Source organism: Cydia fagiglandana, chromosome 12 (assembly GCF_963556715.1).
Source record: "Cydia fagiglandana chromosome 12, ilCydFagi1.1, whole genome shotgun sequence".
Taxonomy (NCBI): Eukaryota; Metazoa; Arthropoda; class Insecta; order Lepidoptera; family Tortricidae; genus Cydia; species Cydia fagiglandana.
In genome coordinates this window covers 6,682,855-6,699,656 of record NC_085943.1, presented here as the reverse complement: position 1 = coordinate 6,699,656, position 16,802 = coordinate 6,682,855, and the positions used below count along the sequence as shown (strand labels likewise).

At 39.6% G+C, this 16,802-nt stretch overlaps 1 protein-coding gene across 1 annotated transcript in view; it reads right to left on the bottom strand.

Moving 5' to 3' along the window:
- LOC134669503 (probable phospholipid-transporting ATPase IM) overlaps window positions 1-16,802 on the bottom strand; it is a 56,026-nt gene that overhangs the window by 25,709 nt on the left and 13,515 nt on the right. The window contains exons 4-6 of the mRNA XM_063527093.1: window positions 9,459-9,664; window positions 5,380-5,510; window positions 1,652-1,851 (exon numbers count right to left, since the gene is read on the bottom strand). Of these exons, the coding sequence (XP_063383163.1) occupies window positions 1,652-1,851; window positions 5,380-5,510; window positions 9,459-9,664 (537 nt within the window). The remainder of the gene's footprint in view (window positions 1-1,651; window positions 1,852-5,379; window positions 5,511-9,458; window positions 9,665-16,802) is intronic.

Sequence of the window (16,802 nt, the reverse complement as noted above, 5' to 3'; positions counted from 1 at the left end):
ACAAGTGCGAGTCGGACTCGCCCACCGAGGGTTCCGTACTTTTTAGTACTTGTTGTTATAGCGGCAACAGAAATACATCATCTGTGAAAATTTCAACTGTCTAGCTATCACGGTTCGTGAGATACAGCCTGGTGACAGACGGACGGACGGACAGCGGAGTCGTAGTAATAGGGTCCCGTTTTACCCTTTGGGTACGAAACCCTAATAATTAATAAATAATTTCTAAACACGGAAAAGTTGTGGAATTGCATTTGAGGTTAGTGCAATAGCAGTGGAAACATACAATTCTATGTTGGATTTATCAATAAAAAACAGATTTTAAATTATTTTTTTCCCATTTTGCCATGTGTTAGAGGCGGGCAACGTCAAAAATATTTGATATATTTAGCGTGCCATGTACGCAGAGTATACTGCCATGCTAAATGAAAAATTGCTACTAGAAGTAGAATGTGTGCGTCAACCCAGCCAGGCTTAGAGAGTTAGAGTATCCGGCACGGAGTGCGCGAACACGACATTATATCACGCAAGGGCTATTTTTTACTCGGATATTGCACCATATAACAATATTTGAGCGGGCATTCGCCCTTTAATTGTTTAGATATATGGTCCTATTACTTTTTAATATAATCTATCGAACTATCGACCACAAGCACAACTAGTGTAGGGTAGGTAGATTTTATTATTCAGCATGTGTGACAGACACTGCCGTGAGTTATCGTACATTTATGATAAAATTTATACAGTAAACATAACCTGACATGCATAGGCACTTATCTCATAACAATTTTATTTTTATTTCGAGTGATCGACTATAGGTATGAATAATTTTATACCGAGGATCATCTAGTTATTTTACGTTCGACCTTTTTTTATGTTTCTTCCGTCCCCCACTGACTCTGCCTCATTTCGACCCTAATTTCCATGTCCTCGTCTTACTTTTCATCTCGTGTCAACCCTCATCTTTCAATTCCTCTAATCATATGGCACAAATTTCATCAGTTTCATCCAATCGCATCATATCGGAGCGGACGTGGAGCTCATCTATATCAAAACATGCACAATCCCACGTCTTTTCGATAGAGCCGAGTTCATGAAATTTTGAATACCCGATACATCGATAAACGACTGTGAGGGAGACCGGGTATGGTTTTACTAACGTAACGCACGAATAAGTTTATCAATTCCTTCTACTGTCTGTTCATCGTCATCATCATCTCCTAGCCGTTTTCGGCTACAGCGACTGCTTTTCTACCGCTGAGAGCGCCGCTGGTGCGCTCTCAGGTGACTGACGCAGCTAATCTTTGCAGCAAATGTGCGGTCACAATCGCTGCAGGTCAGCAACCCTCCGACGTAATTATGCATGATGGCCACAGGTGGTGTCTGTTTACTGCTGTGACATCCAACTTGTGAGAAAACTTTCTCAGAAAACCATACCCGATCTCACTTTACAGCAGCGGTCGGCAACCTTTTAGCAACCAAGGACCACATAATAGTTAAGTTGACGCGGGCCGCACCTTTGTTAATATGTGTGACTTTATCAGACATTGTTGTTAGACAATATTACATACTAAATAGCCAGAGGGGCTCGCGGGGCCGCTTGTTGCCGACCGCTACTTTACAGCCTTAGCTTTCCTTTTGTGTGAACACTTACCCCTATAATAAGAAAATTAAGTAGCCTATCTATGCTGGTGCGCTTGAACTTGGTCTTGCCGGAGTTCTGCATGAGCTTGGTGTCCTTGCCGGCGAACACGACCACGCCGTAGCACCACGAGGTGTTGCGCAGCACGCAGCCCCGCAGAAGGATCTTGTCGTTGTCCAAGGAGAACACTCGCTCGCGCCAAGTCAGCGTGCCTGGAATTAAACACTATTTAAATAAGCGCCACTTGCACCATTCCACTAACTAACTCGGGGTTAACCGGTTAAGCCTGGATTTACCATGGTTACCAGTACAATTTGGCACTAGGTTGACGGTTTAACCGCTTAACCCCGGGTTAGTGGGATGGTGCAAGTGGCCCTAAATGTCATAAATGCAACCAGATAAGTAATAGAGCGCTGACTGGATCGCCGGAGCGGTTCCTTTTTATCGCGGTCAACCTCAACCTTTGGCTATCATACCAAAGGTTGACCTCGCGAGGCTAAGGCAGGGTTTCTCAAATTGCCTCCTCTCTAGGAATTAGCCAGTAATTGTTAAGGGTTCGCATAATGCATAGCATATGACAAGAATGGCACCCGTTTTCAAAATCTTTTTTTAACTTCGCGTTAACGTTAATCACTTTTGCGATTTGGAATCAGTGAAGATTTGAGACCTCTAAAATCAGATCAGGTAGTATGTTTGATGTCGTTAAAATAATTTCTTTTGAAAAAAACATGTGAACTCACAACTATATAATTATAACTAGATATTTGTTTTTCTAACTAGTTTACCCATTTATTATTCAAATTACCTTCACAAAATTTACTTAATTGGATATAATTTAACATAACTCAAGTTTCTTTTCACATTCGTTTATAAACGTAGGTGCTAATTATAAGTAAGAACTATGTATTTTGTTCAATTAACTTTACATGTTGGTGCGATAAAGATGCCTACGAGGGCAGAGTTAAATCAACTGCCCTTTTGTAAAGAACGAATATGTAATCCGATGCAGTTGAGTTAAAATTCAATTATAGACCACAGCTAGTTATAGTCGTAACAGCACACATCACAATAGTCGGCAGCGGCACGTTCGAGCCAGCATGTATTATCGGCGTATGTACTATTACATTACTCAACATCGTCAATCGTTACGACATCCGCGAATAGCGCTCTTCCCGCCGTTTCGCAAATACTGTTTCGAATGCGGGTGAACGGACTGAAATCAACTCGTATCAACCCATGAATATTTATTTTAGGATTCGTACACAATGTTCACATTACGCTCAAGTCGGTGTGCCGTAGTGTGAACGTCTATCGGTTACGGGCGCGATTGTAGAACCCCCAAGGAGCCTATAGTTCATATTCGTTATTAGCAATTGGCACATACATAGTATGAAAATGCCGCACCAAAGTTAACCTATCCATACCATAGCGCAAGTTGTTATCGCTTAAAACTGTAAGCAGTGAACTCCCCGCACTTCGCTGACAGTTAATTCTTAAAAGTCTTTGTAGTGCATAAAGCTTTTGCTACCTATCCTAAAGCAATCCGCCCGCATCCGACCGCATGACATTTTAATCTAAATAATTCGGATAGAAACTAAAATTTACAGAGTTGCACCTACGTCTGGGATCTATTATTCGGTTACTGCCCATTTAACTAGATACTCACTATCATAAAATTCAACATACTTATATCATCCTCATCATCCCTTTTCAACAGCAGGCAAACTCGTATTTTACTACCGCTCGATATTGAATTAGCTGAACAAATAGAATGACTCGCATTTAATTAGCACAATTTGCGAAGTGGTTTACAAAAATAGGTAACTGGCCCACCGGCGCGTACACGCCTCGAAAGAGGCCGTTCCAACATGTAGTTCAATCAAACTAATGAATACCTTGCACCTTTGTTATTTGGGGTCGAATGAGACATCTTTATACTCAATCTGATCTAGTTTCTGAACCTAAAAGACGTAAGTCGTGTATAGGAACAAAAGTTCTTACACCTTTAGGAATTGGCGGAAATCGACCTACGGCTAATAGGCCGAGAAAAACCTTTGATGTATAATGATGTAAGTGTGAATATTTGAGTCGGTTACGTAAGCGTAGTTTTAGGACTTCGTGGCGTCATGTTCGGGAAGTTGAGTACTTGGTCAATATTTGTTCTAGGTGATTTACGACTGACGGTCAGTTAAAAGGTCTTTGGGTTCCTAAAATGTTCCAATGCCTGTTTGTAAACAACAACTTCCATAGGGAAGTCTAAGCGCGGTGCCTCACTGTGGAACACAGAGCTAAAATATTCTGCAAACGCTTCTGCTGCCTCCTGCCCGACCACGATTTTACCTTTATACGAATAGGTACTTTCGCGTCTATCCCTCCTTTTGTTCCTAACATAACTCCAGAATTTATTTGGCTCATTAATAATATCTCGCTCAATGTTATCGAGGTATCGTCCATATGCAACTTTGATTAACATTTTGACATGCCCCCTGTAGTATCTATAGAGCTCTCTGTTAAACAATTTTCCCGTTTGTTTGTATTTTTTTAGGTGAAAGTATTTGCTCTGAATATACCTGATAATTTCCGGTGTATACCACGGAGGATAGATATACCGCCCGGACCTTTTACTTGGCCTTTTATTAGGAACACAGATATACATTCTTTTAATTTTGTATAGAAAGCTTCGGTCGCCAATTCAACATTACGTGTCTGTAAGACCTCGCCCCAATCGATACAAGCTAGTGATGCGTACAACGACTCAAAATCGGCTTTACGAAAATCCCACACCGGCGGCACGGGGGGGCCACTCAGCGTAGGCGAGGGTGTCAACGGTACACCTCGCGGCAATACTAGCGCTACTTCGAGGGGCGGGTGGTAGGCGTCCGGCGGCACCAGTGGCTCTATATCATCAGACACTGTTAAGCGATCAGAATCCAGCCCACTCAATACCAGGTCCAACAGTCCACCATGGTGATTATGTATTGTGTTGTGTTGGTAGAATTGGCAAAAAGCTAAAAAAGTCTCAAAATGGTTTCGAACCTTAACACTACATGAGTTCAAATTGAAATCGCCTATAATTAACATATCAAGGTCAGAATATTTGCAGGCAGCATTTTCCAGGCATGATAGAACGGATAAGTACTGATTATCATTGTAGCTCGGCGGAAGATAAACTACACAACACAGGAACTTAACATTTTTCCATTGAACTGTGGCAATTACTAACTCCATTTCCTCTGTAATTCCATCTATGTCATAAATTGGGCGCAAAATGAAAGGATTTGATGCTGCGAGTAGATGTAGTAGGCATTACAGCCTTTCGTAATAATCGTAGTCCCCTATTCAACTGTAAAAAAAACTATATAACCAATAATTTAAGGTACATAGTACACTTTGTTTTCTCTTTTTTTTTGCTAGTATTCTTATTGGTTAATTTTCTCAATGAGCGCCCCTAAATGCGAGCCTACCTTCAACTTAGTTAACTAGATTTGCTGGATTCTAGCCGTTGATGGCGCCCAAAAGTCTTGGCAAGAAATGGGCACTCATTGTCCCTTCTTCTTATATCCTACCCAGTGTCCCAGCGTCTTATATTCTACCTTCTTATCCTTATCTTATATTCTACCTATTAAGATATTAATCTACCTTCAAACTTGTCAAGTTGATTGTTTGCCCAACGCGGCTGTCCCCACGTGTCGTCAAAGACAGGAAATGATCGACCAGTGTCCCCTTAGCGTATATCCTACCGTCAAACTTATTAAGTAGATTGTTGGGTGTCTCGCAGACGATCTCGCCGTCGAAGGCGCCCAGTTGTGCGTCGTCCTGGCCCATCGCGGCCGTCTCCAAAAGGCACTGACGACATTTTAAATTCGTCTCCCTGTAACAAAACAAAAGTTTAAATAGACGCTCGAATAGGGCCATCATCGCCTTTTAAGTTTACAGTCGAAAAGCGATTGTAACGATTTCATAAGGGATTAAGTAATAAATAATTTATCATCAACGTAAATAAAAGTTGAACTTTTATTCGTCTACAATATACTTCATTGGCAATATTGGCATTGCGTAACAAAATCTTGTCATATAATCTCATAGCTAACTTTTATTCGATGATTAACTTTTTTTATCAATTAAATTGATCTAAATGACCAGTCCTAGTTGTATTTAATAAATTCTAGAATATACAATAAACCATAGGGTTTCTTTAGTTCAAATAACATACCTAGTATCGTCATTAGGTTATTACGGTATTATAAATGCACAAAGGTATTAATTACTTGATTATTTAATAAAATCTAGATTAGGTCATTACGGTATTATAAATGCACAAAGGTATTAATTACTTGACCATTTAATAAATTCTAGAATATAAAATGCCTAAACCGGGTTTCTTTAGTAGAAATTGTACATCTAATATCTCATAATCAATGCACAAAGGTGGTAATTACTTGATTGGTGTAATTGCTATTACCACCACTTGGCGCTATAGGGTCAATGCATTCAACGGATAGAGGTCATGACATGGCATTGAAACAATTTTTCATCCATATTAGTAAATATATAGAACTGAAATAAACTGAAGTACACGTATTACACAGTGAAAAATATATCGAAGTGGTTTTATTACCTCAACTAGGTGGCGTTATATTGCACAGCTGCCGTACATTTTGTATAAATTCTAGGCTTGAAAATACAGTGATTTTATATCCACCAATGAGCAGTTTACATCTAATTCCTAGTAATGGTCACCTTTCAAACATATATTATTGGAAATTAGATAACTATAGACAGCTACTTGGTATGGAAACTAGAAAATATGTTGTTGCAACGTTCGGCATGATGGAAGATAATATTAAACAACTTTATAGTGACTTGTCAAAAGCTAATGTTGGAAATCCAGACACAAAACGAATGGTGTCATAACTGTCACAAACGCTTCACATATATTCGTCAACTACGTATGTCTACTCCAATAAAATTATTTTATTTATATAGCAAATATGTAATAGCTCAGAGTGCTAATACCTGCCACATGGTAATATACAAGTAATCAAGCTGAAAGCATATTACGCGAGTAGGGGAAATCTCTGGCCGCCACAAAGCATACGAGATTGTGGATTGGCGGAGGTCACGCAATGGCTTGCCGTAACTGCCGTAAGTGAAGCGTTGAAACAGGAAAAATAAATATTTAACAAAGAATAAAGATCAAGTTCCGCTTTTACCCTTTGGGTGCGGAACCCTAAAAAGGAGGAAAAAAGAGGATTATCACTAGAGATGCAATGGATAGTTGTTTGGCCGGATATTCGGCCAGCGGCACTATTTACTTACATTTCGGTTTTTCAGGTGCGCATTCTGCAGGTTTGACCTGTTTTAAGTAAACGTTCGCGCGGACTCATTTCTAGGTTCGAAATGAGTGCGCGTGCAAGTCAGTGGAATGATTAAATTGTTTTAAAATAATAAACAAGTACGATTATGACCGTGTCTGTTTCTTAAATCCAAATTGTTTACTACGAAATCAAGCAATGTTACTATCCGGCATCCGGCCGGATAGTAGGTTACTATCCGGCATCCGGCCGGATAGTAAAATAATGGCCGGATACCGGATAGTTACCGGATATCCGGTGCATCTCTAATTATCACTTTATCAGTAGTACCTACTATACCAATAAAGCACAATGCATTGCGTGTACGTAATGAACGAACACTGTTGGTGTACGCGATTTATCACTTGTGCACAAAGTAGCCGTTAACATGTCGCAACTATACGACAATACGATACCTATATTGCATTTAACGCTTCGCTGTATAGATGGGATTCGCCGAGAGCGGTTGCACTCCTATCCAGAAGACCCCAGGCCTTCCGCGAACCACGTTTAAGGGGTTGCCTCTCTGTTGCCTTTGTAAATTCGTACGTAAGTGTGACAGGGAGGCAACACGACGAACGTGGTCCGCGGTAGGCCCTCTGTTATTGGCCGAGATCGTTGGCATAAACCCGGCAAGATTATACTATATATGTATATATTGACTGGTTGTTGGTACATTTTTTTTTATTATAGGACATTTTTACACAAATTGCCCTAAGCCCCACGGTAAGCTCAAGGCTTGTGTTGTGGGTACTCAGACAACGATATATATAATATATAAATACTTATACATATGTATATAGAAAACAACCACGACTCGGGAACAAATATCTGTATCATCATACAAATAAATGCCCTTACCAGGATTCGAACCCGGGAACATCGGCTTCATAGGCAGGGTCACTACCCTTTAGGCCAGACTGGTCGTCAACATTTAAAAACCTATTGTTGAAATACGTGTACTTGTAGTATTATATGTATGTGTATGTACTCGGAATTTTAGGTGCTTCATTAAAATAACAAAATAAAATTATACCTACACGCTACACCGTCACCGAAATAAAAATATTCTGGGTCACATTTAGAAATTAAAAATAAAATATCGTATAAAATTGCCCCTACAACCTATAGTTTAGCATACGTTTTATCTGTGTTAATATATTGCCTCGCGTAGCCTCGGGATTAAGGTGTAAATTGTGACAAAAATATTCCGTAATGCAAAGGGAACTATCAACAGTCATTTGCCATTTCAAACCACAACTCTACCGCATGACAAATGTTACTCTGTTAGTCACTGTGAGCAACTTAACGCCAAACCTCTCTAAAACATACATTGTACAATGTACAGTCACCTGCAATAATATGATACAAAACGAAGGCCGCAAAAATATCTGACTCGATCTTATTTGTAGAGCCATAAGAGCGTTTTTAAGGAATGCAAATCGGTTATTTTTTGTATGGAAATAACCGCGGTTTCGGTTAAATACCGATTATTTCCATACAAAAAATAACCGATTTGCATTCCCTAAGCGTTTTACATATTTTTGCGGCATCCGAAGAGTAACATATTATTGCAGGTGACTGTACAGGGTCTCATGGCGCATTTTTATTTGTGTTGGCCCTACTGTTGCATGTTGTTGTACTCTTGCATGGAACTCCTGCCTATTTTTTTCAGTAGGTAAAAACATTAATGTTAGAGGCATAAGCTGCCCGCATAAGTTCAGCTCACGCTAATTAAGTTGTTAAAAAACTACGCAAAAGGAAGTTAATTAACATGTTCAACGAACGGTTATCTACAAGGAAACTTGAAGTTTATCCTTCTTGCGTAACTTTAAGTTACAGTAAAAATATAACATCCTGGCTAATAGAGAGAGGGATTACACAGAGATTATTTTTAAAAATAATACGCTATCCACCTACATAAAGTTTTTATCTATTAGACTTAAAGGTCATCTATTATTTTTTTGCTTGACTTGTCAAGTTTGAGTACAATGATATGGACAATACGGAACTAAGAATAAATGCAAATTACAGTAAAAAACGTAACTAGCTTGAAAAGGCGGTAACATAAAAACGGCATCTACGCGTGGTTGCCTGGCGCATCGTATGTAGAAGTCACACGGCTGCTGATACAAAATTTGAGACTTATTTATTTTAGCCCGTCAAGTATAAGCGCAATTACTTAAAACTATTTAGGCCTGAGCACACCGGATGCGTCCGCGTTATTGTATTACACAGATCCTTATGAGAGACGGCACACCGCTTGCGTGACGTGTGCGGACACGGCTCCAACATTTTAGCTCACAAATATGTCTACGCACTCGCAGCCGGTGTGCGCTGACCTAACCCTTTAGTCCGTAGCGGCAACATACTTGCCATCATATTTAAAACAAAAACGCATATCTACATTAAGAATCAATTAGAAAGGAATGTCAAATGGTTAAAGGGTTAATATGAACACTTACCCATCCAACTCAGCAGTCTCAATGTAGCAGAGCCCGTTGGGCTCCGAGCTGCTGAGCAGCAGGATGTCGGCGGCCACGAACTGGTCGTTCTCCAGCCGGATGACGTCTCCCACCTGAACAGACGCCCACTTCTCTTCCACGAGCTTGCCATTGCGCAGCGTCTTCGCGCGCCGGTGATTCACTTGGGAATCGTTTTGGTGACGTTGCTGTAAACAAAATAGTGCGTTATATATCTAAGGCGGTAAAGTCGTTTTCGATTGTAGTTACACTTTTCGACTAAGCTAGCTCGTAGGTTCCTAAGCCTACCATAGGTATTTTTAATTTTCTGACCAGGACATGCGAATTCCTGTCACCGTCAATTGTACTAGGGTAAGAGTACTCAATATTTCATACTTTTATTGAAACGTCATTCTAATAATTTAATTTTATTTATTTATTTCAAAAAAATATACTTATGTCTAGGTATACAAAAGTTTCGCGAAACTGTAGACAGTTTGTTGGCATTGGCAAACAAACAAATAAATAAATAGCTCGCAGAAATAATCACAGCTTTTTTTTTTTGTTAGCCTGATTAAGTGTCCCACTGCTGGGCAAAGGCCTCCCCTCGCTTCCTCCACTCAACCCTGTCTTTTGTAGTCTCCCGCCAATCCGGAGAAAATACGTCCAAGTCGTCCCGCCATCTCCTTTTCGGTCTGCCTGCACTCCGGCTAGCACCATCTATGGTGTTCCGTGGGTCCCACTCCGTAACCATTTTGGCCCACCTTTCAGGGTGCATACGACAGACATGTCCAGCCCAGTCCCACTTAAGCTTAGCGGTCTTGACACCTACATCTACAACTCTAGTTCTGGAGCGCAGTTCCGTGTTTCTGATTCTATCAGTCCTGCGAACACCCAGTATACTGCGCTCCATCGCTCGCTGGCAAACCTTGAGTTTGGACTTCAAAGCCTCAGTCAATGACCATGTCTGAGCACCATAGGTTAGGATAGGCAGGATACACATGTCGATGAGTTTGCGCTTGAGACACAGGGGAAGGTCACCCTTCAATAGCGCCTTCATGGACCAGAAGCTCTTCCAGGCGTTATCGATACGTCTATTGACTTCTATGGTTTGCCTGTTTTCGAAGGAAGCTATCTGGCCCAAGTAAATGTACTCATCAACATATTGTATATCCTGCCCATCTACCGTGACCCTATGTTTTGCTCTGTTGGTCATCAACTTGGTCTTCGCTCTGTTCATTGTGAGTCCAACTTCAAGGCTCGCAGTGCTCAGGTCTTGTAGCATGAGTTGCAGTTGAGATGCAGTGTGGGAGAAAAGGACAATGTCGTCGGCAAACCGCAGGTTAGTTAACCGTTTATTACCGACGACAATGCCCAACCCCTCCCACGAGACCGCCAGCTTTTTGAATATCTCCTCTAGGCAACTGGTGAACAGTTTAGGAGACAGCGGATCGCCCTGTTTAACGCCTTTCTCTATTTTGAATACAGGACCAGGTGCGTGTAATTTAATGTTGGCTGTGCTGTTATTATAGATTGTTCCAACGAGTTCAACATACGTCGGATCTATACCTTGGCTTTGCATGGCGGAAAATATAGCGGAGTGTTTAACGCTGTCAAATGCTTTGCTATAGTCTACAAAAGCAAGGTATAGAGGCACGTTGAACTCGTTGGACTTTTCTATCAATTGATTTAAAGTATGAAGGTGGTCTGTTGTGGAGAAACTAGGGCGAAAACCAGCTTGCTCGGGTGGTTGATGTTTATCCAGCAGTGGGGCAATTCTATTATCTATTACCTTTATGAACAATTTGTAAATATGAGAGATTAAACTAATGGGCCTGTAATTATTTATATCTGACTTATCGCCTTTTTTGTGCAGAAGTACTATATTTGAGTGGCATAATTTAGGAGGGATTTTACCGCTGTATAAAATTGAATTGAAAAAGTTCGTTAAATATGGTAACAATGTAATCTTTCCTGTTTGAAGTGCTTCGGTTGTGACACCGTCATCCCCAGGGCTTTTCTGGTACTTCATGCTCTTGAGGGCGGCGTTGACTTCACAACCGGTTATAGGAGGGATATTATCTGGACAAGAGTGGCTATTATTGAGTGTCGATTGCAAAGTGTCGGAAGAATAAAGGTTTTTGTAATATTTAGTGCAAAGATCTGTAATTTGGTCCCTGCTGCTGCATTTTATCCCGTTTTCGTCTCTTAGGCTTGTTATCCAGGGTTTTTCTTTATTTATGCCTTGCTTGGCTGTTCGAAGAGACGATTGTGTTGCTAATGCTATTTCAACGAGTTTCGTGTTGAAGTTACGTATATCACGCCGGATACTTCTTTTTACCTGTTTATCTATGGTATTATATTGTTCCCTGTTATGTTTGTAGTGTTCTCGGTCCTCTATCAACTGTAATGTGTCCTTTGTTAGTTTATTGTTATTTTTTCTGGTTGGTTTGATTTTGTTGCTAGCTGATTTAATACTGTTTATAATGGCGTCGTATTGTAGTTGAACATCGGGATGAGTATTTGTGTTATTATTAAATGCGTCAAAACTGTTTTTTAACTCTAGGTTGAATTGATCGTGATTACAAATGAGCGTATCTTTGTTTAATCGTCTTATCTTTTTCAGAAAGAGCTGTTTGCGATGAATTTTGATATTAAATTTTAATTTTGCTCCTACTGGCCTATGGTCGGAACTAAATTTGAATTGGTTGATAGTGGATATGTCTGTTATTAAACTCTTGTCGGAAGAAAGGATATAATCAATTTCGTTTTTAACGTTTCCATTTGGCGCGATCCAGGTCCAGCGACGTTGAGGTTTTTTGAGATATAAGGTATTACTAATGCTCATGCTTTGTCCAAAGGCGAATTGAATAAGCCGAGCGCCACGGTCATTTCTGCTACCAAGGCCGTGTGGTCCAACTATGTCGGTGTTATCCAATTCATCCCTTACTCCGACTTTGGCGTTGAAATCACCAAGAACCATGGTCCATGTTCCTCGGTGCTCGTCGCAAGCTTTGTTTAGGAGATCGTAATACTCTTCTATCTCGTCATCACTATGGGAAGATGTTGGTGCGTAGGCCTGGATTAGCGTCAGAGTGTGATTTTGGGATAGACTTAACTTCAACACAGCTACCCTTTCGGAGTAACCTAAGAATTCGACAATGTTGTTCTTCCACTTCTTTTTAACGAGGAAACCGACCCCGTACAGACCGCCGGCTGTTCCGAAGTGGTAGAACACATTGTCTTCGCGTTCTATTGTTTGTTCGCCATTTCGTCGAACTTCAGATAAACCTACAACGTCCCACTTAACTTCTTTCAAAGCGTGTTCTAATTCTAAGAGACGCTCTTCTTTCATTAAAGTACGAACATTGTAGGTTAAGACATTAAGCGTATCGGAATCCGTTTTTCTTGCTTGGGTCGTTATATTCGTTTTGTGGGAAATCTCCGCCCGGGGATTCTTAGCACCCCTTTTGCCGGGCACTCGGGGCCGTAACGGAAATGTCCTTGTAACACTCCTTATTGAATCGGCCTTGTATCCTAGTTGTCCAAATAAACCATACCTACCTAATATATCTAGCGGCGCGATTCAGAAAATTAATTAGACATTAACTAGATACGATATAGTAAATATAATTAACTTTACTATTTCATATCTAGTGAATCTCTAATTCGTTTCCCGAATCGCAGCGTCATCCGCCATAAGGTACCTTTTGCCGTGTAAGTCACATATCTTATATCGTATCTAGTTAATCTCTAATTAATTTCCCAAATCGAGCCGTAGGTATCGATTGGCCAAGCGATTCGGGACAAAGCTTTTGACCTCAGAAGCTCCGTTTCGGACAAGGTTAAATCAGGTGGGTATGAAGGTCGCGGTCCGTGGGCATCTGCTCCATAACTCACAACCACTTACGTAACCACTTAGCTATGGAATACGTTAAAACTGCCTTCAAGAAAGGCTAACTTATGTACTAATGATTTTTGAATTGTATGGTACAAAGTTACTAACAACAGGACTGTTAAGCCTAATTGTAGGTAATTTCAGTGACAATACATTGAGATACGTATAGGTTGATATAAGACAGTTTCAAGTATACAACTAACAGGCCCTTAGCAAATGGGGACACAAGTAAACTCAAAGATAGTGTGGTCTTTATAATAAAATACTCGTATATCTTATCGATGTTGAGAGTGCTTTACTTGATTTCTACATAATGCTGTGCATTTATCATATAATATGATGTACTTCATAAATAAAAGCACTAGACTACAAAACACCCAGTGTCCAGATGTTATGTCGTGATTCGTGATTCTGAAAAATATTCCAAGCGCGTCTTCCTTCATTGGCATTTAATAGGTGCCTTTTTATCTAGCGTATTTCTTATTTATTTTATTTATTTAAACTTTATTGCACAGTTAAAAATATACAGTGACAAAAGGCGGACTTAATGCTACATGGCATTCTCTGCCAGTCAACCTTTAGGCCAAACAGAGAAGCATAGTTGGTGCTGGGTATATAAAAAATATGTAGGGTCAGCCAAGAAAGCGGTCTACCACTTTTCGACTCTATCAATCAGATGATAGAGTCGAAAAGTGGTAGACCACTTTCTTGGCTGACTGTACCTACAAAACAAAAACTTAAAAAACTAAAAATCTATGACTAAAGTGGGCCTGGGGCATAATGCCAAGGATACTGGCAGCATTTCCTCGCCGAATCTCTATTCGTTGAGCGAGGAAGCTGCCAGCCCTTTTCTGCCCAGTGACCTCAACCGCAAAAATGGCCCTGGAACTTTTATTTTATTATATTATATTATTATATTCTAATGGAGCCGAGCTTTCATATCCAAACGCGTTAAGCCGATCATACTCTAGCTAAAATAAATTTAAGGCCCACTCATGAATCTCATGGTAAAGACAGACGACCTTCGAATGTCTATATTCGCGATAGGCACTTTGTCTAATAAATCGATTGTTATAAAGTAATTTCCGGAACAAAACGTAATACTGACGTGCTAAATTCCTAATGTTTATATTCACGGTTCACTGACTGACGATGTTTGACGACTGACTCACCTCACCCTAGCCTTATACGATAGTTAGGCTAATGCGAATGACTAACTGATATTGAATTAGTGAATATGGCGTGACGTCACGCGCAGGATGTTGAACCAAATCTCATGCGGCCTGCGCGTAAACATAAAGCACGCCAAGTTTAGACCATACCTATTAATGAAGGCGAGCCCATCTGGAGGTTATTTCCTGTTTTGATTTGCTACTTTTGTAAGTGATAAACTCATGTGTATTAATTTTATTATCAATATTAAAATATCCGAAAAATATGGTATAAAGGTAAGATATGGTAAGGTAACCTATGGTATGGTACCTACTCCTATAAAAACGACACTGTAACTAAGTAACTATATAAAATATTCATCTTCTGGTAGTTATGGTGTACATTAAACTTAACGGTCAAGGCGAAACCACCTATTTAATGCTACCTTATGGTTGGTTGAACTGTATTAAAGTGACAGATAAAAACTACATATAGCACTGACTTAAGAGCTTGAGTAATTAGAGGACATAGAGGCAACACTTATAATGATTTGTTAGGTATGTAACAATGTAGCCTTAGCCATGCCCCATGTTACTATATAAGAATAAAGTATTTTAAATTCTAATTTAAGTATTTGGCTTCTGGGAGTGGTGTTTATTTATACAAATAAAACAATATTCGGCCTCCTACCATTATAGCTGACATAAAAAATATACATAAATAAATCTGCAAAAAAGGCTTTGTTCTATTCCCCATTGTAATGCCGTGAAGGCTGTGCCGTGCTACGGCTTAATTTCGCCTGCGGGTCACATAGTAACCCACAACTATTATAGCTATTCTTGACTTCTCTTAGATCTCTCATAAAACTATATTAGGTAGGTACGTATATGTACATGGCGGTGCGGTGGTGGCCGAGTGGATATGACGCCTGACTTTCAATCCGGAGGTCGCGGGTTCAAATCCTGACTCGTACCAATGAGTTTTTCGGAACTTATGTACGAAATATCATTTGATATTTACCACTAGCTTTTCGGTGAAGGAAAACATCGTGAGGAAATCTGCATACATCTGGGAAAAAATTCAAAGGTGTATGTGAAGTCCCCAATCCGCATTGGGCTAGCGTGGGGACTATAGCCCAAACCCTCTCGTGTTTGAGAGGAGGCCTGTGCCCAGCAGTGGGACGTATATAGGCTAAATTATTTTAAATTATGTATTATATTATATACATATGTACATATATGAATTACTAAATCCACCATTTCGCATATATTGTATGTATTTTAATCTTTTTCTAGACTTGTGTCGATGAGGGTTAATGTTAATGTTTTCCTTTGGTATTAAAAATTTAAGAGACGTTTAATATAAATGTTGTGCCAAGTGAAACCCGCCTAAGGATAACGCGTCGTCCTTGGTAACTAGCAGTGTTGGCAAAATATCAATTCGAATTGACGATTGACGATTGAGGATTGACCGATCAATTCGAATTGACGATTGACGAAACTAATTCTAAATCTACTGATTGAAGATTGACGATTACTAATCGTTAATTCGAATTGGCCGGTCAATCCTCAATCCTCAATCGTCAATTCGGATTGACGATTACTTTGTATGTACACCTAATGTCCTTTTTATTTAGGCCATTTTTTGAAACTGACCAAATGCGTTCCGAAGCGGTGTCCGAGTTTACCAAAGGTTCCGAAACATGTTTCTGACGGCATTATGAAGGATGTCCTTTTTGGAACATTTTCGGGACTTTCCTTGAAATTAACCGATAGCGTTCAAAATCGATATCTGAGGTGCCCAAAGGTTTCGAAACTTGTTTCCGAGGGAAATATTGAGAGATGCCCTTTTTTGGGACATTTCTAGAAATTACCCGATTGCGTTTAAAATCGATATCTGAGGTAGCCAGAGGTTTCTAAACATCTTTTCGACTGCAATATTGAAAGGTGTCCTCTTTCGGGACATTTTAGTGACATTTTTTGAAAGTGACTGCTTGCATTCAAAATCGATATCTAAGGTGAAAACAGCCTCCAGCATAAACAAGTTTTTTTGCCGTTCCTCTGTTTATCTTTATATCTACCTGTGTGGTGTGTTCTTATTATAAATCTTATTATATTATAAATAAAATAAATAAAGTAAAAGAAATAAATAATGTAAATAAAATAAATAAAGTAAAAGAAATAAATAATGTAAATAAAATAATTAAAATAAATAAAATCAATAAAATAAATAAAGTAAATAAAGTAAATAAAGTAAATAAGATAAATAAAGTAAATAAAGTAAATAAAGTAAATAAA